General features: G+C 42.9%; 1 protein-coding gene across 1 annotated transcript in view; it reads right to left on the bottom strand.

Annotated features, from left to right (window-relative positions):
• The window catches only part of clybl (citrate lyase beta like), a 69,882-nt gene extending 45,460 nt beyond the window's left edge, over positions 1–24,422 (bottom strand). The window contains exon 1 of the mRNA XM_076081927.1: positions 24,375–24,422. Coding sequence (XP_075938042.1) covers positions 24,375–24,418 — 44 coding nt within the window. The 5' untranslated portion in view covers positions 24,419–24,422. The remainder of the gene's footprint in view (positions 1–24,374) is intronic.
• Between the last annotated feature and the right edge of the window lie 2,366 nt (positions 24,423–26,788).

Below are 26,788 nucleotides of genomic sequence, written 5' to 3' on the forward strand. Positions count from 1 at the left end.
TTGTCCCAACGGCTGTCACCATGTCCGTGTTTGCTCAGGATAGAGGGACCACTTGACCCCCTTCAACCCTGTATTGCCCCGAAATCAAAAGCAGGACAAACAAAGGCTCACTTTGGGGATGCTGTGACATCTTTGACTTTGGTGTCCCCCTGCTACATACTTCATCCTAACAAACTAATGCCATCCTACACTTAAAAAGAGCATCATTTGGAGCCCTCTAACAAACATCGCCTGCGATCGAGCGCAAAGCACGATGGCATATCTGACCATGTTGCAGAGTGGAGATGAGGGGAGCGGGGGCCAGATGGAGCTCGCATCTGCGATGGAAAAAACCTTTGGCCGTGGCAGAGCCGGACGTGAGAGAGAGATTCTCATTTATTTCATGCAAATATCTTTTTGGGGGCCGCTTCACGACCCGACTGCGGGGGCCGAGAGGCGGTCGATATCTCAGGTGGTGTCTCCAAACCCCCCCCTGTTTTTCATGAGTCGGCATGCAGGTGCCTGGCGAAGGAGGCAGCAGCGGAGGCAGCAGCGTGCTCACACAAATAACTCAACATTGTTGTTTCCATTGCTGCCAATTGAAATTCAGCCCCGTCTCGGGTTAACAGATTACATTTTCAAAGAATGGCATTTAACGTGGAGATTCATCGTATGTACATATATGATATACAAGGATAAGGCCTCAATTAGGGTGTCAAAGCTTCACCGGGAACTATAAACAGGCTGGATGATATTAGCAAGTCAAATATGAAGCATAAAGCTTGCAGAACATCTGGTAGACAAGCCAACACTGTGTTACACCAAAAGTAACCGTCCCTTTATGTACTTATCTGTCATCTGCCCAGTCGAGATCAGTCACTTATCTCTTTAGCAAAGGCTGCGAGGCGGCGGCACGAGCGCCATCCCTGTGATCATTGTATAGTTAATTGTCACCTCCATCAACATTAGCATTCTCTAACATATAAACCAGAGGATAAAATGGGGGGGGTGTTGACGTACTATTCACCAGCGCTCTATTCTGAGGCTGACACTTGTTCTCTGAGGGGCGGTTTCTTTCTGTGTCGGGATTAGAGTGAGCAGGAGGAAACGAGGCGGAGGAGAGGTGGGGAGCTTTCTCCACAGCTCATGTCGCTGGGTCTGTCTGTATAGTGGCAGTAGAGAGAGAGAGGGAGAGGGAGGGAGAGAGGAGGAGAGAGAGGGAGGATTGATCGGTGTTTACTTTTCGGCAGCCTCTCAGCCAATGGCAAAGCAAAGGGCCCACGTCTTCCCTCGACACCAAATAATCCACCTATCATCATGGCTGCTCAATACAGACTCTGACCATAAAGTCACGTGACAGCAAACAGATCATGTGACCAAGAAAAACACACACACACACACACACATCTATGTCTATTACATTCATTCGGCACGAGGCCAGAACGTTTCAAACATGTCGCAACGGAACCATATGGATACACACATCCGTGCCTGATCTAACAAACACACACATTCTGGCCCGCACACAAATACACATACACACATATCCGGACTGTAAAAAAAACAACAACAGCATTGCCATCTTGAGCCTCCTGGATCACTGAGGGCCCATCTGACACCGTGGGGCCCGAATGCATTAAGACTGGCGAGGTGGCTAGCACCGTTACATAACCCTCAATGATGTGAATGCATTAACGGCATTAGTCCTGTCGGTGAGAACACTTCCAATTGCTCACAAATGGTGCCGCCTCACATTTACATAGATAGATAGACTTTATTTCAGACTCAGGGTCCAGAGAGACAAATACATAAAATTACATACACAAACAATAAAAGTACATAGGCCTAGCAATGCTTTACACAGAGACAGCTGTACCAATGTCACCACAGCTGGGACTGGTAGCATGTGCTACTAAACCTTATGTTTGTTAAAACCAATATGATCTCATTTTCAGAGTCATTAAGTCGACAAATTAATTTATACATGAAATTTCTTAAAACAGTTTGGAAAGTATTGACTCGTGCAGCCACAAACATTTCACGAGCACTACTCCATCTCGGTCTCTTTAGCAGTATTCTCATGGCGTCATTAGAAGCTACTTGAAGTCTCTGTAAGCTTTTTTTTTGTAGTTTGACCGCAAGTGTGCAGTGTAGAGTGGTGTACAATATGCTCTGAACAGAGACATCTTCACTCCATCTGTACACATACCAAACTTGTGTGAGAGACTGTTTGCTTGTGCATACATCCTACGACATTGCCTAGAAATGTCATTATCATCGGTCATATGTTCCGTTATAAAATGACCAAGATATTTTACTTCATCACAGACAACAAGATTTTTGTCAGACAATTTGAAGTCAGACAAGTTTAGAAATTTGTCCTCTTTGGTTCGACAGATCAAGATAGCACTCTTACTGGCATTGTATTTGATGTCATGTTCCACACCATACACAGTACATATAGTGAGGAGCTGTTGAAGACCAGCGCTAGATGGACTAAAGATCACCAGATCATCTGCATACATGATATGGTTAACCAGAGTATTACCAATCATGCACCCAGTATTACAGGCTTTCAATTGCTTGGACAGATCATCAATATATAAATTAAACAGAACTGGGGACAAAATGATGGATGCTGGAACACCAAGCCAGCTTTCATTGGGGTAATTATGCGAGGTAAAACAACAGTTATACACACTTGAAGCTGACTCGTCATGGTGGAACATCTAAACAGGAGGCAATAAAAAGTATTTTGCTCCCCAGAGTGTAAAATCAACTCAACTTTTGGATTCAGAGTTGAAGCACATGAGGCAATGCCGGATCGACTCTACAGGTGTTCAGGGTCTTCTGGTGGGAAGAGAAGGTGGATGTGAGTGAAGGGGGGCTGATACAGGTCAAAGCAGATGCACCGATTAAGTCGGAAGTGGAGTGAGAGAGAAAGGGTGGAATGTGCGAGCAAAAAAAAAAAAAAAAAAAAAGGTCTTTTAACTTACACTAGACGGGACAATCTGGGCTGATGAGCCCTGGATATGGATATGACTGTGACAGCAGATCAGATGGTACATCAGACTATTAGGATATTTGGCCCGCGATGTGATATGTGCCGCGTCTGATCTCCTACCCCCACCCATCCACCCAGCCGGGCCCAGACACAAACACCGCCCCCATACCCCTCCTCGGACCTCCGCAAAAAAAAAAACTGTCTGACAGATGGGTGTACTGGAAAGATCCACTCGGGAGACTAAAACATACTAAGGCGCTGTCTGTCTGACGTTTGGATTTGGAGGGAAACAAACCAGAGAAAAACAGGACGGAGAAAAAGGGACATCTGTGGCATTTGTCTTATTTCCTCTCTTGTGGTACATGATGTGTCATGAGTGAGTGCAACCCTTTTGGATCATATTCCATTTAATTAATGGAACACACACACACACACACACACACACACACACACACACACACACACACACACACACACACACACACACACACACACACACACACACACACACACACACACACACACACACACACACACACACACACACACACACACACACACACACACACACACGGCTCCTCATCTCTTCCCTGTAAGTTGCCTGTGCCCCCAAGTGGTTGAAAACGATAACTGCATCGTTTAAAACTTGTGACACAACTGCTTCAGTAGCAAAAATTAAGCTTCTAACACTCTTGAACCTTTTTCTTTAACATTTTAACAAGCACTGAGAGTAAGTGACTATAAATAAGAAATGCCTTTAACAAATCCCTATTTTGGTTACTCAAAACATCTTCACATAACTCAAGTATACATCAATAATAGTGCGAGCAGAGATGAATGGATATTTGCCTCTTCACAATATGTTTATGATTAGAAGTGAATAAAAATCAGTTCTGTCAACTTTGTGAGCTGAAAGATGGCAGAATGATATCCAAGCGGGCTGACAAACTACTGAGCAATTTGTTGATCTTGAAATTGTTACTTTTCTGGTCTTTGCAGGTCTGTTGTGTCACTTTCTTGAGGTTAATACCACAAAACAATCGAAATATATGGGAACTTTTTCTTAAATTAGTACCATAGTGTTGCCTTTTCCATCAAATTTATTTTGGGCAAAACAAATATAATCGAAGCATCATTTGCGTGTCGTCATTGAGCTGCAAGAGGAATTTTAAGTAATAAAGCTGATGCTCCCTATAGTGTCGTAATGACAGACGCTTCATTCTTTTAACCAACAGGGATGCCTTTTGCCCTCGACTTCTGCCCAGCCCCAAGCCTTTAATTAAGACTGGCTTAGGCCCGATTGATCCTGACACACCAGGAAGTTTCTCGAAAATCTGACTGCCAAAACCATGGAAGTATTATATAGGCCACAACCCCCCATAGCAGAGCCCAGAGCCCCTCCCCGCACCCCACATGAAAAAGGATTGTAAGCCGAAAGCCCCTTCTAGTCAGTGCATGAGGCCTTACAGGATCGAGGTACGCCTATACGCATTCCGCATTAACCCTTCGCTGATACGCCAAGCTAGTCTCTTATCTACATGAATTATTACACATTATAAGAAGTAAGCTAGTAGGGGCGGAAAAAATGCATTTCTATTCCCTTTTTCTGTGTGTCTTCAACACACACATACAATGTGCACTGTCTGTTCGCACTTAGTTTATAAAATGGCTCGACAACAGTAATTACATTCATGTTAATTCACTCATGTAGAGTTGGTTGTATCCGAGTTTAATCCACTTTGTAATGGCTCTACATGTCGGGGGGGGGGGGGGGGGGGGGGGGGAATACAGCAAAAACTGTCTCCACAACAAAAAGGCCTACACACACACACACACATCATTAAATCAACAACACATTTCCTGTGGCAAAAGCTGCGATGCGAGTAGGAGGCTGGGATTGTCGGAGCGCGGTGTGCTGCGGGTGTCGCGCACCACATGGAGAGAATTCTTGTAGCGGCTTTCACCACAACACAGCCACCGGTGACGTGGTGAGCCAGTGAGCCCCACGCAAGCGCGAGAGCTACACAAACACTGGCTCCGTTTTATTGGTGGTCCAGGACTCCAAAAGGGCCACAGTGGTTTGATGATGGTGGTAATGTGTCCTACAAATAAAAATCAACCTGTGACAAGACCAAAACTATGCAGGATTATGGTACAGACCTGGGTCATATAAGCTGTGGCAACCCATTCACATCTAGAGAGTTAATTTTTCCTGGGGAGAAAAAAAATAAAAATGTTTTCCATCGATGGAATGCATCCATGACCCTTTTCCCAACCCGAGCCCCATGAGGGCCTGATTTGCTTTAGTCAGCAATACCAATCGTTACTGTTGAAACACTATGCTAGGTGTTTGTAGTGTCCTCGAGGCCTCTCAGCCAGTACATTAACTTCTCATTGAAGAATCCTCTTATTTTGTCCATAACATTGGATTCATGTTACAAGATGAGGTAGTTAGGTACAACAACACAAACTACAGTATCAAAATGCACATTAACTCGAATCAACAATTCCCTGACAACTTATCATCAAAATGTGTTATCATCATAGACTGTATATAATAAGTGGATGTGGTCACCCTGACGTCACCCATTGGTTTGTGGACTGCCGTTTTAAAGCCTCGAGTTTGGCATTTCGCCAGCACCATCTTGGTTTTGGGCCGTCCCCATGTTGTTGTTTTTTTGCAACCAGAAATAACAAGAGAGGGTGGAGCTAAGTACAACCAACAAGACATTTTGAGGTGACCAAAATGTTACAATTAACTTTAATGATTTGAAAACACACTGTGAAAGGGTTCAAGTTTTAAAGCCATTGCAACAACCTGTCAATCTTTAAGTAGCCCTGCTTTAAACCATACTCTGCTTTATGGTCTGTTTGACTCTAAATGGACCATAATTTACTAAATGAACATCATGCTGTATTGAAGAAGACTTGAAACGAGAGATTGAGACTATAAACTCATGTTTACAATGTTTACTGAGGGAATAAATCTAGTTAGAAGTAGAGTCATTTTCTCATAGACTTCTATACAATCTGACTTATTTTTGCAACCAGAGGAGTCGCCCCCTGCTGGTCATTAGAATGAATGCAGGTTTAAGGCACTTCAGCATTGGCTTCACATTTTAGAACCGGAGGTTGCCGCCTACTTTTTATTGGCTTTGAAAACGTCTTATTTAATCCAGGTCTATTAGGTTGTATTAGTAATGTTGCACAGGTGCTCCTGTTAAAATAATTGACTCACATCCAGTGTTTCATCAACAGCTCATTAACAGGCAAGCAAACTATGTTTAGAAAAAACAGGACTTTTTTATTACAGGGCAATATCTCAATCTGCTAACTGGCATGTGCTACTCTCATGTAATTTTGACCATTATCAAACCAGTATTAGAGCTTTAATTATACAGTTGCACACGATACCAACACTTTTGTTTTCCACACTACAGACAATTTGAGTCTGTTCCATGCAGTGACATAGTTCTAGAAAGAGACAAAGGTTGATATTACGAACAGAGGGTGTTTTACTTGTCACACTTCCTGTGACATTCCTGTGTGTAATATTCCTGTGCGTTGGTAGATGAAACATTCAGAAACATAAACACAGTGCGGAAAGTGACAGGGAAAGAGCAGGACCCTAGCTTGGCCTATCTCTCCATTAAGGGTGTGGTGTGGGCGAGGTGGGCAACTGGGCAATAATCAGTGCCCCTTCCTTCCCTCACCGGGAGGATCATGGAAAGTTGTCTGGCACCGACGCCATCCAGGACCAGACTGAAACCATTGTACTGAAGCACCCAATATGTTGTGAAGACCGTGGCAATCAAGAGGCTTGAACTTGGAGAAGAGACGCTTACTTTCTCAAGAATGAACTGTGTTACTATTGACAGATACAACAGCTGATAAGATACAGTACTCGCATGGTTGTTACTGTTATACTGAAAAAGATTACTTACACTTTACCAATACTTGATGGAGATTTGGGAAAACCTGAATGTGTTGCACCACACATGACTGGAATTTTAACAATAAATCTACAACTAACCATTAACTATATACATGTTATTAAAGCAACTCCCATCCCCGTCAGTCATACAGTCTGCTCTTATCTATCAAAACAAAAACACGAATAAAAACATGAAAAGAAATCTACAAAGTTAAGGGGTAAGTGGTGCGAGGTCATAAAGCTGTAGTAGTGAACTGCATAGGAATCTACTAACAGCCGGTTAGATATTTTGTTTTGCTTTTTCCTTTAAAGCTAGGGTTGGTAATCTTGAGAAATTTTACATTTTTAAAGATTTTTAAAATGATCCAACTCAGTCGGAAATATCGACAGCCCTTCCCTTGAGGCCTCCCTCCAGAGCCACTCCCCCAAAATATTCATTATGAACGTAAACGTTATTGTTAGTATTCACAGCTGGAAGAGTTTGGTGATGAGCAATACGTGCGCAGGTAGACGGGCAGGTAGACGGGCAGGTAGACGGTAGGGGTGGGGGAAAAAAATCGATACAGCATAGTATCGCAATATTTTGCGTGGCGATAATGTATCGATACACGGACGCCAAGTATCGATCTTTTATTATATAAACTATTAAAAAAATAAAATAAATAAATAATTACTCGAAAAATCAAATCAATTGCTTTTTCAGTCCACTAGATGGTGCCGAGTTGTTTTCTGGTGAGGTCAGGAAAGGTCCCGGGTCAGCGTGATTGGTAGGAAGTTGGTCAAAACAAAGATAGAGACATCTGGCCTCACAACGGGTTAAATCTGCCAACAGTAGCCAGGCTCATGGGGTGAGTGCAGCGCATAACTGTCTCTCTGCCCTTGACGTCCACGCATTGCAAGTTATACTGAGTTATATAACTCTTATATCCTACTTATATAAGTTATAGTTCATATACTGAGTCCACACGTTTGCATTTAGTTAAGTTGGACTATGTAGTAATACAAACAGTTCAGTTTGTCAGATTCATGCAACATTTATGACATTGTTGGTCAGTCTGTCTGCTTGACAATCATATTTTACTGCAATAAAAATGATTGAAGTGAGATGAACAGACTGAAAACGTTATCTTATTAGAGAAAACATGTTGACACAGTTTTCCTTTGGGGACATAATTTGAAGTTGAAAAAAGTAATAAATTGCAATACAGGCCTATGTTATCGCAATACTCAGAATATCGCAGTATCGTGACCTAACTATCGTGATAATATCGTATCGTGATAATATCGTATCGTGACCTAAGTATCGTGATAATATCGTATCGTGACCTAAGTATCGTGATAATATCGTATCACGGGATCTCTGGTGATTCCCACCCCTAGTAGACGGGCAGGTAGACAGGCAGGTAGACGGTCAGGTAGACGGGCAGGTAGACAGGCAGGTAGCCTGTCCAATCATTACACTCGGGTCAAATGCAATGATTGGACGGGCTTATTACAGTCCAACGACATTCACAGATACCAGATTTTTTTCTTTTTTTTTTGGTCAGAGCATTTGATTTATTGATTGCTGTCGGGATGTTATGAGAATTTCAACAAAAATATAAAAATTTTTTTGAAGATTTCCAACCGTACCTTTAATGTGCCAAAATACATGAATAGCAAAGAGTCTTGTTTAATTCTATTGTCTAACAGTGATACTCTAAGTCCAACGAAAGTACAGCTGAGAACCCAACGCTTGTGTGAATAGCGATTATTGACGCGTGTGTCTGTGAACAATCAAATGTGTGTCTCTGAGCTGACCCACAGCTCTGCCACTGCCACTAAAACAGTCGAAATGCAATATGAAGGTCAGTCAGACTGGTACCGTTGCTGGAATCCAGACAGCAGCAGTGTAGGCATCAGGTACAGGAAGTCATTAAGAAGATTCCATTTGGAGTTAGTAAAAGGCTTCCTGAACAGAGTGCAGAGTGGGAGTTGGCATATTGTTGCTGGAAATGTCTGCTGATTGACACGGGGCATGACGGGTGACATGCAGACTGTTTTCACTGTGTGTGTAGCCTAATGACCAAAGTGTTTTTGAAATGTTTTGATGTTTTTTCTATTATCAATGCACGCATACACAATCCATGAAGAAGAATGCTTAGGATACTTATTCAGCTGCTAAAACAGGGAGAAATTATGATTTATATGGCAAAGATATCGGAGCATTCTTTGACTAGAAATGTGGACTAAAACTCAAAGTCGGAGCTCAGAACAAAAGTAAAAAGAGAGCTGGTTGAGTTTCCTCTCCAATGTAGCAGCAGGCTTTGGCCCTCTCTTTCGAGGTCCTGTAGTAAAGCCAGACTTCAAAAGAACCTTATCGCCGTCACATTCTCTCAGAAGAGAGCACAGTAATGGAGACCGGATGCGCGGGCTTACACTAGGGTTAGGCTAACACAAGGAGAGGAGTGAAGAAATGCCTTGAATGTTGCCTTGTAAAAAGGGAAGAGCTCCTGTACAGGCCTCTTGACCTGCCAGCTACACTTCCTTCCCGAGAGGCGAAGGAATGCTGTGTCAGGATTTAGAAATTAGTCGGGACGTGCATTTCAGCGTCCCCTCAGCAAATTCTAAAAGAGAATTTTCAGCAACAACAATTTGATGTATTTAAGCTCGGCAATTGTCTGTTTGCTGCCCCTGGTGATCAATCCATGGGAACTCTGACACCTGTGATGACCATGAATAAACCTGAAATAAAGTTCAAGGAATTTGTACTACGACTTTGTTCATATTTTTATGTCTAGAATGCAAACTTTGCCTTTTCTAACCGCTGTAGGGCTCAACACCAACTCTTAAAAGCGGTTGCCAGGCTGGCAAACAGGTACAACTGAAAATAAGGTTGCCCTTTTTTAGTCACCATATTTATTTTGAGTAATTAAGATACTACGCAGCTGTGCTTTTGATAATGAAGATGTGACACAAAAGAATGAAGAATGTATTACAGTCACCAAGCAAAGCCCCATCGTCATCGTCTCTAGCTATTTAAAAAGATATTTGGGGGTGCAGGTTTTGCTTTCCCTGTTGTTGTTTTTTGTTGTTATTTAAGTTTATTTTAGTTTGTCTCTTTGCCTTTTTCAGCAGACTGGAAACGGGGAGAGAGAGACACATGACATGCAACAAAAGGTACCAAGGTGGGGGCGTTGCAGTTATGTTGCATGTGCAGTACCCATTCAGGCAACAACAATATTCAGAACAATATTCTTTGTGGTTTTATTGTACGTTAAAAAGTGGTTGCGGCTGATGACAAGAATCGGTTGTCAACTTCTAAAAATGATTGACAACGGCAACCCTTATATTTCTATGTAAAATGACCACCCTCTCTGAAAATGACTTCTGAAGACACAGATTTGTCAAACGTTTACAGCCAGGATTCTGTTTGCATTTTGCACACAATGCAATCAGAATACACAGAGAAAGCCCTGAAACAATGCATTTGAAATGCATGTATTTTATGTTTTCTTCCCACATCTCTGCTTGTTTTCTCTCCTCCATCCTTGCTATGGCTAACTCAGTCTAACACAAGGTCCCCACTTCGACTGTGGCTTCATCCTGTATTTTCCAATTATCACCTTTTAAAGGCCAGCTGGGTGCATTCCAAACCATCAGGGGGCAATTCCATTTGCATTGCTCCGAGACAAAGTCATGCCCAAGAACTTTCGTGCTAAAGTTCATAACAGACAGTCTAAAAGGACACCATGGCTGTGGCTAAAAAGTCCAAAACACCTTTTGCCAGTTACAGGAATAAAAAAAATATTATTTAAAAATACTTTACTTCAAACTTGAGTTGGTGAACAACATCCACAAGCTGTGAGGTAACAAGTTTGCTTAGTAAACCCGGCGAGCAACTCGAACCCGAACTTTCTCGTTTCAGACTGATCAATGCGGCTCACCTGAGTGTTCGGCTCTGTTTATAATTACTGCTCATTATGCAGATTTTATTCTCTCTTTTTCAATAACTGGATTTCTTTTAAGCAGCACCGGGAATATTTTACATCTATTTAATTTAGGTCAATTTCTTTTATGCCAATTGAAATGCCCTGCAATCAAAAGGGCTCTTCCCTCTATTGAAATGACCATTGCATTCATGTTGTGTGCGTGCGTGTGGGTGTGTGTGTGTGTGTGTGTGTGTGTGTGTGTGTTGTTTTAGAGGGGAGGGGGGTGGGGGGTGGTAACTGTTCCATTTGCTTTGCACATTAATGAACGCTGCCTTCAGGCTCTATTTCTTAATGCTGTTCACTAGTGTAAACCTGTGTTTGAGTTCTCCTCTCAAGACTGCATATAGCAGCATTTAGCTGTGAATTCATTTTCATGTTTGGATATACCCTGCTGAGGTGTGATGCCGGTGGCCGCATAATCAAAGTCTGCAACACTTCATATGGGTAACAAAAAAGAAAAAAAAGGCCTTGTGGGTATTTTCACAGTGCAGATCTGTAGCCGGGCGGGAAGGGGGGGGACTCAAAGCAGAGAGAGGGGTCAACGGGCAGCAGACGAAACATTAGTCGGTGACGGGACAAACGGGACGAGTGACACAAAAGAATAAATCCATTGTCTTTATAGGAGGGTGTGGAGCAGAGGAGAACTTGTGCAGTGTGGTGTGCAGCTGTGAGTGTGTGTTTGCAGTAATGCGCCCGTCTCTGGCCCATTGGGCAAGACACGCACCCACAGCCACAGCTCAAAACACCAGCAGCCACTAACACGGTGTGTCTAATGCTCCTATTTAGTGTTTGGGGTGCAGCGGCGCGTGGCCTGAGGTTTTCTTTTTTTAGGGAGGGGAAGCGTGGATAGCACCTAGCCCCCCAGCAGCTGCGCCCCCCAAAACTGGAGACAAAAGCCAGAGGAAGTGCCGCATCATCGAAGATGAGACAAAAAAAAAGAAAAAGGCACGGCGATTTGCTCGCGGTTCAGGCCTGCGCCGCCATCTGATTCGGCACAGTCTTCATGGAGAATGCATCCACGATAGCAAACACTGCTCTTGTGACACAAGGTAAACCGGGAGGATGCCTTTAAAAGAATACCAAAAAAAGGAAAAATAGGACTAGCCATCATGTGGTACATTTAGATCAAAAGCAGAAACTCAAACTAATTCACAGCAGACTTTATTTCAAACAAACAAATGGCGAGAACACGGGCCACCTTTTGTGCATTAGTCTATTTGCAAACCTTTGACGGGAGGGAGTCTCTTTGTCAATCGGGACACATCAAAGATAAGCCAACTTAGCATGCTGCTTGTGTTTGTGTGTCCGCGCGCGTTTTAGTCTTCAGTGTCGCAGCTAGGCATCTTTTTAATCTATTGATTTAATAAGCTTAGGTGGCAGGCCATTGGCTAAACAAATGAGCCTCCAGTCTAACAACCTGGTGCATGTTTGAAGAAAAGCTAATGGAATTTACAGCAGAGGACGACATACCTTGCTGTGAAAGACAATGCATTTTTTTTTAAAACATAATTCAAAATCTTTTCTCATAATGTTTGATCATGCAGAGGCATGAGACACACACAAACACACACACACACACACACACAAATGGGAGATAAAATACAGCAACAGCGAACGCTGGACCAAAATTCTGAAGTTGAGGGATCAAGTTAAAATCCTAATCAAATCATTTTTGCATTTAGCACCCAGGGTCAATTTTCACAAACACCAACCCTTTATTACCATACCCGGAGGAGTCTGCAGTCATTGGTTGGGCTAATAGAAGCAAAAGGAGATAGTAATTACTTGCTTGTTGCCACATCAGCTATTAGGTGATAATTAGGCCCCAGCGATGATTTTAACTCTTTTAAATGGTTTGTTTGATCTGAACGCGTGTTCCCAGATGGATGTCGGAGTATCCTGCATTAATTACTATTGCAAATTAAAGGCCCATCAAGCCTGTGCAACAGTGGATCAGATGGTTTAATAAGCCACCGACTGCACGTCTCACAATAAAGGTGAATTGTACTGTAACAAGTCAAAGACTGGAGGTTTTCTGTTATGTTTTCCTGACTGTGGTGGATCTGAGTGAGGGTTTTTTTTTTGTGGTGTGAATAGATACGGACTGTGTGCTTTTCCTGGAGGCCCAAGCAAGGCAGATGAAACGGCAGTAAAATGTGAACAGCGGCTCAGAAAGGGTGGTGCAGCCATTCCTGGCATCCATATCAATGACTAGCCTTGTTATAAAATGGAAAACTAAATATTTAGAATACATCTCAACAGCAAAATAGGAAAACTATCCATCCCTCGCATGAAAGGAACTTCCTTTATTATGCCCCTGTGTCCACACACACACATACACACACACACACACACACACACACACGTCAGGGGATTGAAACAGCTCAAAAATATCCACTGGTTTAAATTAGACCATCAAACAGCCAGCTGCTCATTTGTTTCCGGTGTGTGTGTGTGTGTGTGTGTGCAGAGGTTGGATGGTGAGTAGAGGGAGTGGACTGAGCAGGTTTCTGACCTCCCATGGGCGCAGCAGAGCGAGTGCAACGGTGTCAGTTCACTATAACAACACTGTGTGTAACAGACTTTTATACAACCTGCTAACAGTATATTAGTTTATTATCAATAATTTCGATGTAAAATTTGAATTTCTATCCCAGAAAAAAAGGGTTGTCATAAAAAGTAAAGAAAAATCATGACAATCAAATGAATGATAACAGAATTTGTTTTAAATGAATTTCCCCATGACGCCTTATGAAGACAAAATCGTAGAAGTGATGTTCCTCTGTTAGCTCGTGGTGCCTCACTATCCTCACAAGGTAACAGGTGACTTCTCAGGTGTGCAGCCATGGTGAGGTTACTGTAATGTATTTGCATTTTACAAAGTCAGCAAAAGCTTCAGCTCTATTCGCAATTTTCTTTTTTTTACACCATCGAGTAATAAAAAAATAAAAAGGGGCTTACGTTATGGCTCAGTGTGGTGCAGATACCTATGGGACATAAAATATGTCCAGTTCGAAATCATATCACATACAAAAACACTGCATATAGGTTAAAGACTTGGAAAGATGATATTTTCATAAAACTTGGCTGTCAATGCAGTAGAAAGTCAAACATGTTATCTATTTATTTTGATTGGTGCTACATGACCAGCGAAAACAGAGAAATGGGGCTGCGGTAGTGGCGTTTGCTCAAAAAGCAAACACAGGACTTTCCTCCAGGAGAACGCTGTTCGTGTCCTGTGCAAAACTAAAAATAAATGTTGTCACTTTGTCATGGCCATAGACTGTAAATAAGAAGTAGACATACTCGCCCATTGGTTTGTGGACTGACGTTTTGAAGCCTCGGGTTTGGCGTTTTGGCCGTCGCCATCTTGACTTTTTGCAACCAGTGAACGGAAGTGACCATATTTGGACAGAAGAGGAGCGACGTAGAGACGCTGAATACGGCTCTGGTGGCGGTAGCAACCTGTCAATCACTAGGTAGCCCCGCCCTAAATCATACTCTGCTGTATGGTCTATTTTAGTCTGAATGGACCATAATTTACTAAATGAACATCATGCTGTATTGAAGAAGACTTGAAACTAGAGATTGAGACCATAAACTCATGTTCACAATGTTTACTGAGGTAATAAATCAAGTGAGAAGTAGAGTCATTTTCTCATAGACTTCAATACAACCATAGGAGTCGCCCCCTGGTGGCCAGTAGAGAGAATGCAAGTTTAAGACACTTCCTCATTGGCTTCACTCCTCCGAACCGGAGGTTGCCATCTAGTTATGGCAGCGTTAATCAAAGTGTCGTTAGTCACGTGAGTCAGGTGGCTCACTAGTAAAGTCGTTGAGTCACTCGGTTGTGATAAAGGTCGTTAGTAAGTAAAGTTAACATCAACTACGTTCTTTTACTAAATTTAACCGAGTGATTTAGTTGTCTAAAACTTCTAGACTAGTGGCTACTTGAGATTACTGGGCGATCGCAGTTACCAGTTTATTGGGTACACTTGTACAACCTAATGCAACCATTCCTCCTGCAATAAATCGTATCTAATAAGCTTAGAATGTGATATATGATCCCACGATCTTGTGACATTGCGAGAATCTGACTTCTGTGCAAAGAGGCTGTATAACGTTAAGTAACCAAGCACACTAGTTTCTGAAGGAAAAGTTAGAAAATCCAAACCAACAAGAAATCCTTCTATCACACTCTTTCCATTTTCCTCTGACGGTACTTGTTTTGTCCACCCTTGCATACAGACAGAATATCACTAAAACGGTTACAATGCAAACCCAGTCTACACCTCATTATCGATCCACGATGTTGTCATGTGAGATGATGCAGACCCTCCTTAGTGAGAGTGGCTGTGTCTTTAGAGGGCATTAGTACAAGCATTATCTTGTTGTGCCAGACAGTCCAGTAGTAAACACCCTGGCAAAGGGCCTCGTAGTAAACTCTGACGGAGCTGCGCGGTGGAGCCGGAGTGTTGTTAGCCGTCCTGGCACAGAGATGTGGGTCATGCTAGGCTGTCCTCTCCCTCACCCCGGCACCAGAGCCCAAACCCTGATGAGATTAGCCGGCCGGCCAGGCGCTCAGTGGTGGTAAAGCACAAACACCACTGATTACGTGGACATTAAAGTTGGATCCCCTCACACTTCGACTCGGATCACCTTGTGCAGGGGTCAAAAGCGGGTTAGTAGAAGGACGGCGCCACCGTTATTCCCAGCATACATGGCACTGCTACCTCTGCACCGTGGACCCTGATGGACCCTAAACAAGCACGTAGATGACATAGTGGTAAGACCTGACATCATCTGAGAAACACACTACTGTATGACTTAATGCATGAAGAACAGCGACACAGCTGGCAACCCTGGAATCCTCCGCATGATGCCTTTTAATTGAAAAAAAACTGTCTGCTTCGCCAACATATTTGCGACAGAAATATTAAACCAAACAGGTTGGCATTTCCTTCCAGCGACTAGTTTATATTTTTTTTGGGGGGGGGCAGTGCAGTGAACGCAGCACCTTGGCCACTGCTACTCTGTTAAATCACTGCTCGAAATGGGATTAGGCAGGTTGGAATGCCAGGGTAATCACTCATTCAGCAGCAGCCAGGAGAAAAGGCCTCCTTAAGGAGAAGGGGTGGGTGTGGGGGGGGGGGTTTATATAGCCGAGCGCTTTGATTACTGCTCCGTCTTAAAAACCGCATCCGATGAGTAAAGACGCGCAATGGTTCCTCCCCCACACATTTACTGGGCCGGTGGACCTCCTGTGTTCCTGTAAATAAGCGATGTCACAGCACTTAATGATGCCCAGACTACACTCAGCAAAGTGTTGAGAGAAAAGTCAGAATGTCAACAAAGAATCACTTTTTGTGCACATCCTATTTCTCTGCTGATGCTGCAGTTGAAGTTCAGAGCAGCAAACACAGTCGAGGGTATTCCCTCTTTCATTCTATGAGGGGGGTGGGGTCGACTCATCTGTGGATCGACTGCTCTGTCACTAATGAAGATGTTCAGATGGAGAGTTGTTGTTGTTGTTGTTTTTCTGGGCTCTCCCCTGCTCTCAGACTGGTAGTGACAGTTGTTTCCAGTTGCTACGTATTAAAAAAAAAGGGCCCATCATAAAGCCCGGCTGGAGGAAACAGGATAAGCGCTTGAGCCAAGGCAGTAAAAAGCTCTCTGGAAACTTGAAAGCCACACAAATGAAGTCTGCGTCTGCCATCTGGAAACAATAAACAAACAAAACCCAGCAGCCAAACAAACACCGCGAATGGCAGAGAGAGGGAGAGAGAGAGAGAGAGAGAGGGGTGGGGGGGGGGGGGGAGCAGAGATCGAGTGTGCGAATGAGTGATGGGGAGATGAGGGTGTCGATGGTAAAAACGTGTGCGGCATGCATCATTAGCAGACGCTGATGGGAAGACAGACACAGAGACGAGCCTTTGTATAAAAAAATAAGAAGAAATGTCCTTTGATGCTCAGGGAGATGGCCCTGCTGTTTGAATGTGTGTGGTACCACTGAAACCTGGTTCTAATGAAGTGTAGTGCTAACAAGAGGCCGCCTGTCTGCAACTTGTGCCACGGGGATGTGACGGGGAAGTTGTAAGACAGTTCCATAACAAGCCAACTCTCCTCTGCACGCCCGGATGAATCAGAAATTGGATTATTACAATGAATCCAGAGAGACCGTCACATCACAGTTGTCCTGTTTTATGTGGTAGTGATCTGTTCGATATGCAGCGATCAATGAGAGAAGTTGTCCGACTGTACAGAAGCTGCAAAAACTGCAAAGTCAGTGGAGAATGGCAAGAACAAGATCCACTACAGCATAAAACTATAGGAGTATTGAAGTGTTTTCACCTTAGGGCTGACGGATATATAATCCCCCCCTCATTGGAGATCTAGCCTTATCATTTGTGTTACAAGAGCCCACACAATGCACATCGAACAGCAGTAATTATATAGCCTAATAATAACAACAGATGCTGCTGAATGCCATGTAGCTGCAACTGATGAATACCAATTTATCCATTGATCATCAAGTCTGTAAAATGTCAAAATGGACAGATGTCCATCACAGCTGCCCATGCAATGTCTTGCGATTGCAGTGGAAAAAAAACCTCTGGGACATTTCAATGATGTGAAGTGGAGAAACTACATCTACATCTGAGGAGCTAATCACAGTGAATATATGGTAGTTTAGCTAATGAACAACAATTGTCACCCCTTGATTTCCTGTCAAATTACTTAATCTTTAAGCATTAAATGTAGTTAAATTAAAGCAAGTTTTTTAGCCTTTGTGTTAGCTTATTTTTTGTTTACTGTAACAATGCTACTACAGTTCAAACACTAGTTTTAATAATACTAAAAGGTGCATACGATTAATAGTACTTTTATTTTTACTGTTGTAAAAAAATAAAAAATAAAAAAAAAAATAAAAACATTATGCACACACAGTGGCTGATGTTCCAGATGAAGTCACTTAGCGACAGTGTGGGACTATTTAATGAGGGACAGTCAAGAGATGAAACTTCACTCGGTGCCGGAACAAACACCACAAGCTGCTCTCCAAGTCCCCAGTACGGAGCACGCTGTCAACACTGACACCGAGGGGTTACACCAGGAACTGCAGCCGTGGGCTGTTACAGACGGTCCCACCTATAGGTGTGCATGCGCTTAAACAAACAAGGCCGAATGGCAGAGAGAGAACCACAAACCCACACACACACACACACCCTGCTGTGCCTGGTTAACAAACATGCTGCTGTAAAAGCAGGCCTTTTTCTCATTAGGGTGCTGTGTATCAGACAGGAAATGCTGGGTAAATTACACCTCATCGCCCTGGAACTAGCCGACCATCACCATGGTGATGCGCCAACCTCGGTGCCGTGAGAAGACCAAAACACCACCGTGGCAGCGGGTAAAAGTGGGAGAAGAACAAGCCGCGGCTTCGCCCGATGACTGACGACACTGAGCTAATGTCAGGGATGCGAGTGTCCTCCAACAGGTTCCTGAGGTGTAAACTGAACCCGAATCTGTATCTGCTTAATAGCCGAAAGAGCCCCTTTGGCCTTTTGACGGTGACGCTGACTCCAAGTCTGGAAGCAATATCCTGCCCACACACACACACACACAACTCTGACGGCTACCCAATTAATGCTGCATGGGCTAAACTGTACCAGCCCCCCAACACACTCTTTATGTGAAATCTTTAGTCACGTCTACAGTAAATGCTTTAATATACAGTTCAATAAACAGATCAACACGGGCTATAACTTGTCATGACATTCAGGAGGAGATTGGGTGGTCTCTCTCAGGAGGTCTGCGTGTAATATCCAAAATAATTTGATCCCAATAGATAATGATCATAATGTGTAATAGCTTAAGGATAGGTGGCTTGGACAACCACAACAATGACTTTTGTAGCAGCTTGTGTAAAAAAAACAAAAAATACAGAAGAAAATGTAATTACGTCAAAGATCGCAACAAACGAAACTGTTACTTATACATTGCTGTGTCAATATCTTTGACACCCTGCACTATACTTTTTAAAAAAAAGGATAATTTCACTGCACTTGGCTCACATCTGTAAAAAAAAAAAAAAAAAATGTAAAAACAAGTTCCCCCAGTCATGTTATCATTAAAAGCAGAGCATATTCCCCCAGCTTCTCATTCAATACGACCACCGCGCTCAAACACCAAAACCACATAAACCACCCGTTAGCCAAGCACAGCCCGCGTTTCTAGAACCAAATTCTTTCATTGCATTGTTCACACATTCCTCCCCGCGCGGCCATGTTTATACAGATGCGATTCCATGTGCACTCTGGGGTCCTGAAAGCAGCCCTGCTCTGATGCCAAAAAAGATGTGCTGCGGATCAAAGGCTCTCGGTGCCGGAGCAGAGACACTTGTTTTGGTTTGGGGATGCGGGGTAACGTATCCATCTGTTGGCCGCATGTATCCGCCTCCGTCGGCGCTGAGGACAAGTGTAGTCCTCTCTCTCCGCTGCCATCCCACAACCGCGTTTACTCAGCTGGCTTGCCACGCCAGCTTTGTTTTCACACAACAACATGTGTTAGCTTAATGCTCTGTTACAAATTTCAAAAGGCAGGACTGTAGCCGGGTCAACAACAGGTAATAGAGCGAATTACTGATTCATTGGCTCAAAAGAAAAAAAATCTAAAATGAAAAAGCCTGGTGAATACATCTACGGGCGGTGATGTTGTGGTGTGGGTTTTCTTTACTTTCCCATCATGTGTTTTGCTACTTTTGTTTAATTCAGCTTGACAAAACCAACGGTCTACATAATATAAAAAGGGAGGAAAGTAGGAAGAGAGTGCCAAGAAAGTGTCTAGTAAAAAGATGAGATACAAAGTTTCTGAAAAGGCACAGAGCGTGAGGTTTGAGGTTACTTGGCCGCCGCGCTCGCCCTCCCTTTGCTGAAGAATTTGGTTACACAGTCCCCGTGGTTGTTTTCCTGCTTGATTGGATTATGGCCACACACCTCAAGCTTGGCTTCCACCACCAATCAATGAGGAAATGAGGTGTCAACATGCGGGTGTTTATTCAACACTCATTTATTTATCTACCGGAAGCTGCCCAAGCAAGCTCCGCTACAGAGGACACCAGATGATCGGGGGGGGGGGGGGGGGGGGGGGGGGGGGGGGTCTGTGAGCCTTTTAAATCATTGCTTATTTCTATTTGCATTACAAACAAAAGGGCTTTGTGGTGTTCAAGTGGCAATTATGTTAACAAACAATAATCTGCTCCTTTTTATCTAATTGTCTTTAATTGTATTACATGTAAATTCCTCTTAGTGTAAGACAGTTTATATGGTAATTTCCCAATGTACTGTGAAATGACATTGGCATTTATGACACGTTGTACTAAAACAAGAAAATTTGCACACAAAAGAAGTGTGTAACATTAAAAGTATATATCAAATTTCTGTCTTGTTTCTAATCTCTTTTACAACTGAGAAGACGTAGCTTTTTAAACTTCAGGCTGCATGTCCATATGACCGAGCTGAAAGAGCCGGTAATGGGAAGACACCAGGAAGTCTGTAATGCTTCCAGTCAGCATGAAGCACCATCAAAATAAAATTCCGCACAGTAGCTGCTGCTTTAAAACAACTGGGGCAATTGAAAAATTCCCCTCTCAATTTATGCCAAATGCCACTTTATAAACATTCTAGCATGACTGCCAAGTGTCTGCACTGCTTTATGCCCTTTCTCTTAATTGAAAACGTTATAGGGGTGCATTACACTTGGGTTTTTTTTATTTTTATAAGCTGTGCTATAAAGCCCTAGCAGGCCCTGGGAGGGGAAACTGCCCATTAACTTATAAGGTCCAGGCCTTGGCTGGCTTAATTGACAACCTCTAGGCTACTTTCATCACTTGTCGACTTCATAGCGGCAGTCAATGCTTCCTCCAGGATGCTGTTGCATCTTTGACACGGGGGTGTTTGTGACAAAGAGCAGTCTGCCGCCAATGCCAGGGCGAGGGCTCTAGGCTGTCCATAAAACAAGCACACACATTCCTCTCCTGGTTCCAGCCCTCTGAGAGAGCCGCATTTAATCGTGTAGGTACCGCTTTACCCGGAAACACCAGCCAAAAACTCAGTATGAATCCCATTAGGGAGGTAGAGATTTCATCTGCATATGCTGCACGCAAGACATCATTAAAAAATATACATTTTCAAAATATCCGGAAAGACATTTAATATTTACTACAAGTTAATTGGTAAATATTAAAATGCTACAAGAAAAATGTGAGATGCTAAGTTAAAAGAGGGATTCCTGAGATGAGATGATATTTTGTTTCTTATCTGTTCAGGCTATCACCACAAGAACAAACAGACAAAGACTCTCTCTCACTCACACACACACACACACACACACACACACACCAGACTGGCGTGACAATCACTTCACACTCTAATTTGGCAGGATCATCAGCTTTGTGCCTCTGGAAATTCATGCGCCTTGAATTAGAGCCACATGTCACAACGCAGTTGACCAGTACGGACGCGTTGCTAGAATATTAAACTCACTTACGTTCTTTGTAACACTCAAACTGTCTGAGGTTTCTCATTATGCCAGTTATGAGACCTGCGTGAGAGTTTACCAAAGGTAGAAGAGCACTATAGGCCACTTTGACTGCTGACCATCGGTCACTGAATCTCATGACGAAGCCCTGCAGAAATTCACACAAGACTAATATGCAATGGAAGAGCTTGTATTTTTAAAGTAGTCTAGCAATTTTATTTTGCATTCCCGTAAAGTTGGGAGACTTTCCAGATTTTTAAAAGAATGGTGAAAATCAAAGCGAGAGAGGCTCAATCCAGACATTTAGTCAAGTCTCCAAAAACACTGGATCCCACATTTATGACTACTATTATGACTGTAATTCGTCTACCTTGGGGGCAATACTATTTTTAGTAAGTATGCCTTATTAACATCTCAGACATGTAGAAGGCCATCGTGTGCCATATTTTACAACAATATTGGAAGTTTTTAACCACACTAGCTGTGTGGATGAACCGAGAGAACCACGGTGATCCCTTTTAATCCATTCTTTATTTTACCTTTATTTAACCAGATAACTCAATTTGTAATCAATTCTCATTTACAATGACGACATGGCCAAGAAGCAGCGACAGAAGGCAAGACGATGCAAGACATTAGAACATGGACACAACTAGTGCAATGAAACAACTTGAGACTAAATGAAATGAATGTATAGATGTATGTACCGCGTTCCAGAGAAGCCAATTCAAAAGCAGGTGCAGTGATCAGAAAATATTATTACATTTATGGACAGGAATGAAGGTGTGGAGTTTTAGCATCTCTTTTTTTTGCAACTTGTTCCAGTCACCAGGAGCGGCAAACTGGAACGAGTGACGGCCAGAGGAGGTGCAGACTTTAGGAACGGCCATACTAATGAATATGCTAGAACTACATTTACGGTCACGGTTGGTGATATTCAGCAGCACCACCATCAGACCATCAAACTAATGACATTCCCATACGCCCAAGCTGCACTTTGTGTTTAGTGCCCGTTAGCATGCTACCATACTAAACTAAGATGGCGAACAATCCTGCTAAACAGCATGTTAGCATTGTCATTGTGAGTATATTAGCATGCTAAAGTTAGCTTTTGGCGCTGATGTGCGTCAGTACAGCCTCACAGGCTTTAGACTCCTTGTCTTGTTGTATCAGTTTTTTTGCATCAATGTGATGAAGTACTTGGAGATGACTGAGAATAAAAGACAAAGAAAGATGACTGAAACAATTAACCGATTATGAAAAACGTTATGAATATAAAACATGCAGATTGTATTATTTATGTGGGACCACATGGTCACACCAACAGATCTACTCCCTACCATTCAAACACTGACCTTTGCTGCATGTTACTGATTTAACCCTTGTAATTGGCATACGTTTGGCTCAGTTGTCGAATTGGTTTAATCTTGGCTTTGCTGCATAGCCTCACATGCAAGCGATACCAATAACCTTCATTACCATAATTACATAAAATCTGAGGATCCTGCTGATATAGTTTTTGTAATGTACCACTTTCAAGTCTTCAGAATAGGCACGTTGGATAGTTTTACTGCAGAGGTGTATCTAAAATGTTGCCTGTCCTGTTTTTATCAGTGAGTGTAGATTATATATCAGAAACATCGCTTACAGTAAAATAATACAACTCAACAGCACCCAGATCTGTTTCCCTGGAGTCCTGATTGATGAAACTCGAAGCTGGAAGAGTCATATTCGGTTTGTTTACAATAAAATATCTTAATCTATTTGCATCGTTGGCAAAAGTCATAGTTTGGATCATCAGAAGTGTTTATGCACTCTTAATTAAAGCTTGATTTATCCTTTCCTCCTATACTACATTATCATTTGGGGAGCTTCTTATCCCACCTTCGCAAGCTTTATATCCTACAAAAAAGGTTTTGCAGAATTGCCACATTTAGTACCTTGTCAAGTATTTGTTCCAGTGAGGTAACAGTGAGGTCCAAAACTATAAAACGATAAAAAACAAATGGTTACACCTCCCAAGGTTTCTTATTGGGCTCTGTCTATTCTCCATTTGTCATACGAGGACTTAGTTATTGAACAGTTATCTTTTTAAATTGCATTTCAGTCTACCTCATTTAAGAATTCCACATGTAGGCTCAGATCCTGTCTGATGAACTCAACTATTCAAAATGAGCATATCTGACTATAATTAGCACTCCCCTTTCATAAGGACTGATCAGAAGTGTGCTTTTGTGAACACACATATGCAAACATGCACACACACACACTCTTACTACGTTATATTATCTGCTTGATTTAAGATGCTTGCTTTATCTTTGCTTTTTGATTTTGGAGTATGTTTGCATGTCCATTTTCCTTTTTATGATATCACTTTTGTATTTGACTATAATATTTATTCAGGTGAGTTCCTCCCATGATCAGGGGATTTTTCAAATCTCACCTGCACAACTTGATTTGTTTCTTCTGCTTTGTTTTTGTGTGCAAATAGGTGAATCTCACTTTGCAGTGCCCTCGGTGTGTCTTTGGTACCAGTAACGATTAGCACGTTCTCTTCATTCTGAGCCAGTGCAGCACAGTGGAGCTCAGGACGCAGCAGTGTTTATCTTCTATCTGCTGAGGTATGTACAAGTTCTGTGCATATTTCCAGCTTTTTATAAACTCGTAGCAAACAAGTAGCTACAAACACGTCTCCACTTCGTCATTTAAGCTAACATAACGGCGATGACAAACGAGCAGAATGTTAGCAAACACTGTTGACATCTGCTATAAGTCTACTTCTCCCCCAGCCAACAAAACAAGTGACATTGGACCGACAGCTGCTAGCTGCGACATGGCGGGGAAACCTACCGACTAAAACTAGCGCCGTTACATTTTGCAGGCGGTGTTTCTCTAGAGCACATTTAAGAGAAGGAGCGATAAGAAAAGAAAATATGAAGTGACTTACTGAGGAACAAGACGCTTCACGGCTCTGGTGATGTGCGCCGCCATGTTTCCTTCGATGACGCGGTATCAGAGCAGGCAGCAATTGGCTGCAGACGTAGTTCCTTCGCACTGCCCGAGCTGCGTGATTGGCCAGAGCATGGAGAGGGGCCGGGCTACGGAGGACTCCGAGCACATGGGACGGTAAACAGCGAGTGGTAGTAGCTGTGGTGGTGCTGCTGAGGGGAGAGGAGGATGTTTTGAGAGGGAAATTAGCCAAAGAGTGAGTTATGATAAAAATTTAATTTAATTTACAAGATAATTAAAAATGAGTATTATAAATTACTTTAGATGAAAGTTACATTAGGTAAACAGTGGCATGATTTTTTGCCTCACACATGGTCTCTGTCTACAACTACTCTGGTGTCTTTATGCTGTGTGAGACAGGGGACGGGCTGAGGCTTGCAACGGAGAGTACCGGGAGGGGGTGAAGGGAAAGAGAGAAGAGAGCACAAGGCGCAGCGTCACCCCGGGGCTTCTCTCTCGCAGCGGTGGTGAATTACTACCACTAACATCAGCCAGGTCCAAGTGTGCTGCACAAATGACACGCAATATTCGCAGTGATTAAGTCAGCAGGGGATTTGCTCCAAATGTCAGCGATTGTGCTGTGGGTGCATTCGAATGATGCGAATGTGCTGCTGAACTTACTTTATCTCGTCAATGTTGTAGAGCCGAGTGTGTCCGGTGGTCGACCTTAAGGCCCTGTCCACATTACTCCGTTTCTCCTTGGATGCAGATTTGTCAAATAGAAACGATCTCCGTCCACACGGGAGTTTCAGCATCATTCTCGAGTTGATCTGCGTCCACACGGCAGCCTTGGAAGGCGGACAGCACGTGACCATTAACGTACACTGGGCATGCGCGTGACGGTGTAAACAGGAAGTGGATTGCTTGCTTAGTTAAAAAAAAATAATACGACAGAGTAATAAAGTAGTCTTTAATAATGAAAGGTTGTATTTGATACTTAAGATCTTCCTCTAAAATCTCCCTCTATAAACTCAAACAGACACAGTTCGTGGAAAGTTTTAGAAGTTTTATTTTTCAGACGTAGTTACAGCGCTGCAGGTCTATCTCTCTCTCACATCAAATTTACTTTAACATCAACACTTACACATAAACGTTTACTAGATTATGGGTCCATCAATGTGGTCTCTCATTCGTTTCCTCCGTGTTGTTGATGTCTGTTCTCACTAGTAGCTCTGAACATCATGTCCGCCTAGCTAGCTTCTAAGCTAATTTTAACATTACCGCCAATGGAGAAATGCTAACCGCGATTAGCATTACAGCGCTGCGGGTCTATCTCTCTCTCTCTCTCACATCAAATTTACTTTAAAATCAACACTTACACGTAAACGTTTACTAGAATATGGGTCCATCAATGTGGTCAACACACGTCTCTCACTCTATTCTGCTCTTGCTTCGTGCAGGAAAGCTTAGCAGATCGCTAACAGTAGATCCGTGAAATAAAGACCATGGAATCCATAGAAGAGTTTCAAGACTTCAGTGTGAATCTTTCTTATTTGTAAAACTGTGGAAACACAATATGAAATATGGCTTTACAAACTGTCCCTATACACATTACATGAATACAAAACAACAATCCATGATATAGCCAGCATGTAACATGTAACATGCTAGCTGTTGTGCTAGCAGCAACATAATGTAGCTGTTGTGCTAGCAGCAACGCTTGCAATTAGTTATCCATGTTGAAATGAATCGCTGGTAACCCAGTTTGTTTTCTTCCGGGTACAGGTCACGTGATAGTGAGTGTGACGAATCAGGGACGGAGACATCATGGTTGCCAAGAACCAATCCAGTAGCGAACACGGGTGTGGGCGTAATTTTTTCTAAGCACATCCGTATCCGACCGTCCACACGCAAACGCAACCCCGGAGTTCTCAAATACCTCCAACCTCGGCGGAGTTTTCAGATTCCTCCGTTTAGGGTGCTCCAAAACTCCGGCGTAGTGTGGCCGCTCAGTGTAAACGTAGCAAATACGGAGTAAAAACGGAGTAGTGTGGACAGGGCCTTAGTCCATGGTGACCATTTCTCGGTCGTGCTTCAGTTGGAGATGTCCTGCCTTGACATCATAAACCGTTTTTTTTTTTTATTAAATGTAACTTGTGTTCTGACCAGAAAGTGTACACCAATAGACTTTACACCAGTGGCTCAGTTCATGCAATGCATTGGTTCCCAACCTGGGGGTCAGGACCAGCCCAATGGGTCACTGAATAAGTCGGAGGGGTCAGTGGCGGCTGGTCAATAGAGGGCCTGGCCCCACCTTGAGCCACACACAAAAAAATTATAATAATCATAAATTATACAAATTGTCAATATTTGTGTCTTTGAACTATGGAATGTACCCAGTAATATGTGTAA

This window comes from Anarhichas minor, unplaced genomic scaffold (assembly GCF_050575085.1).
Source record: "Anarhichas minor isolate MPS153535 unplaced genomic scaffold, ASM5057508v1 ptg000087l, whole genome shotgun sequence".
Taxonomy (NCBI): domain Eukaryota; kingdom Metazoa; phylum Chordata; class Actinopteri; order Perciformes; family Anarhichadidae; genus Anarhichas; species Anarhichas minor.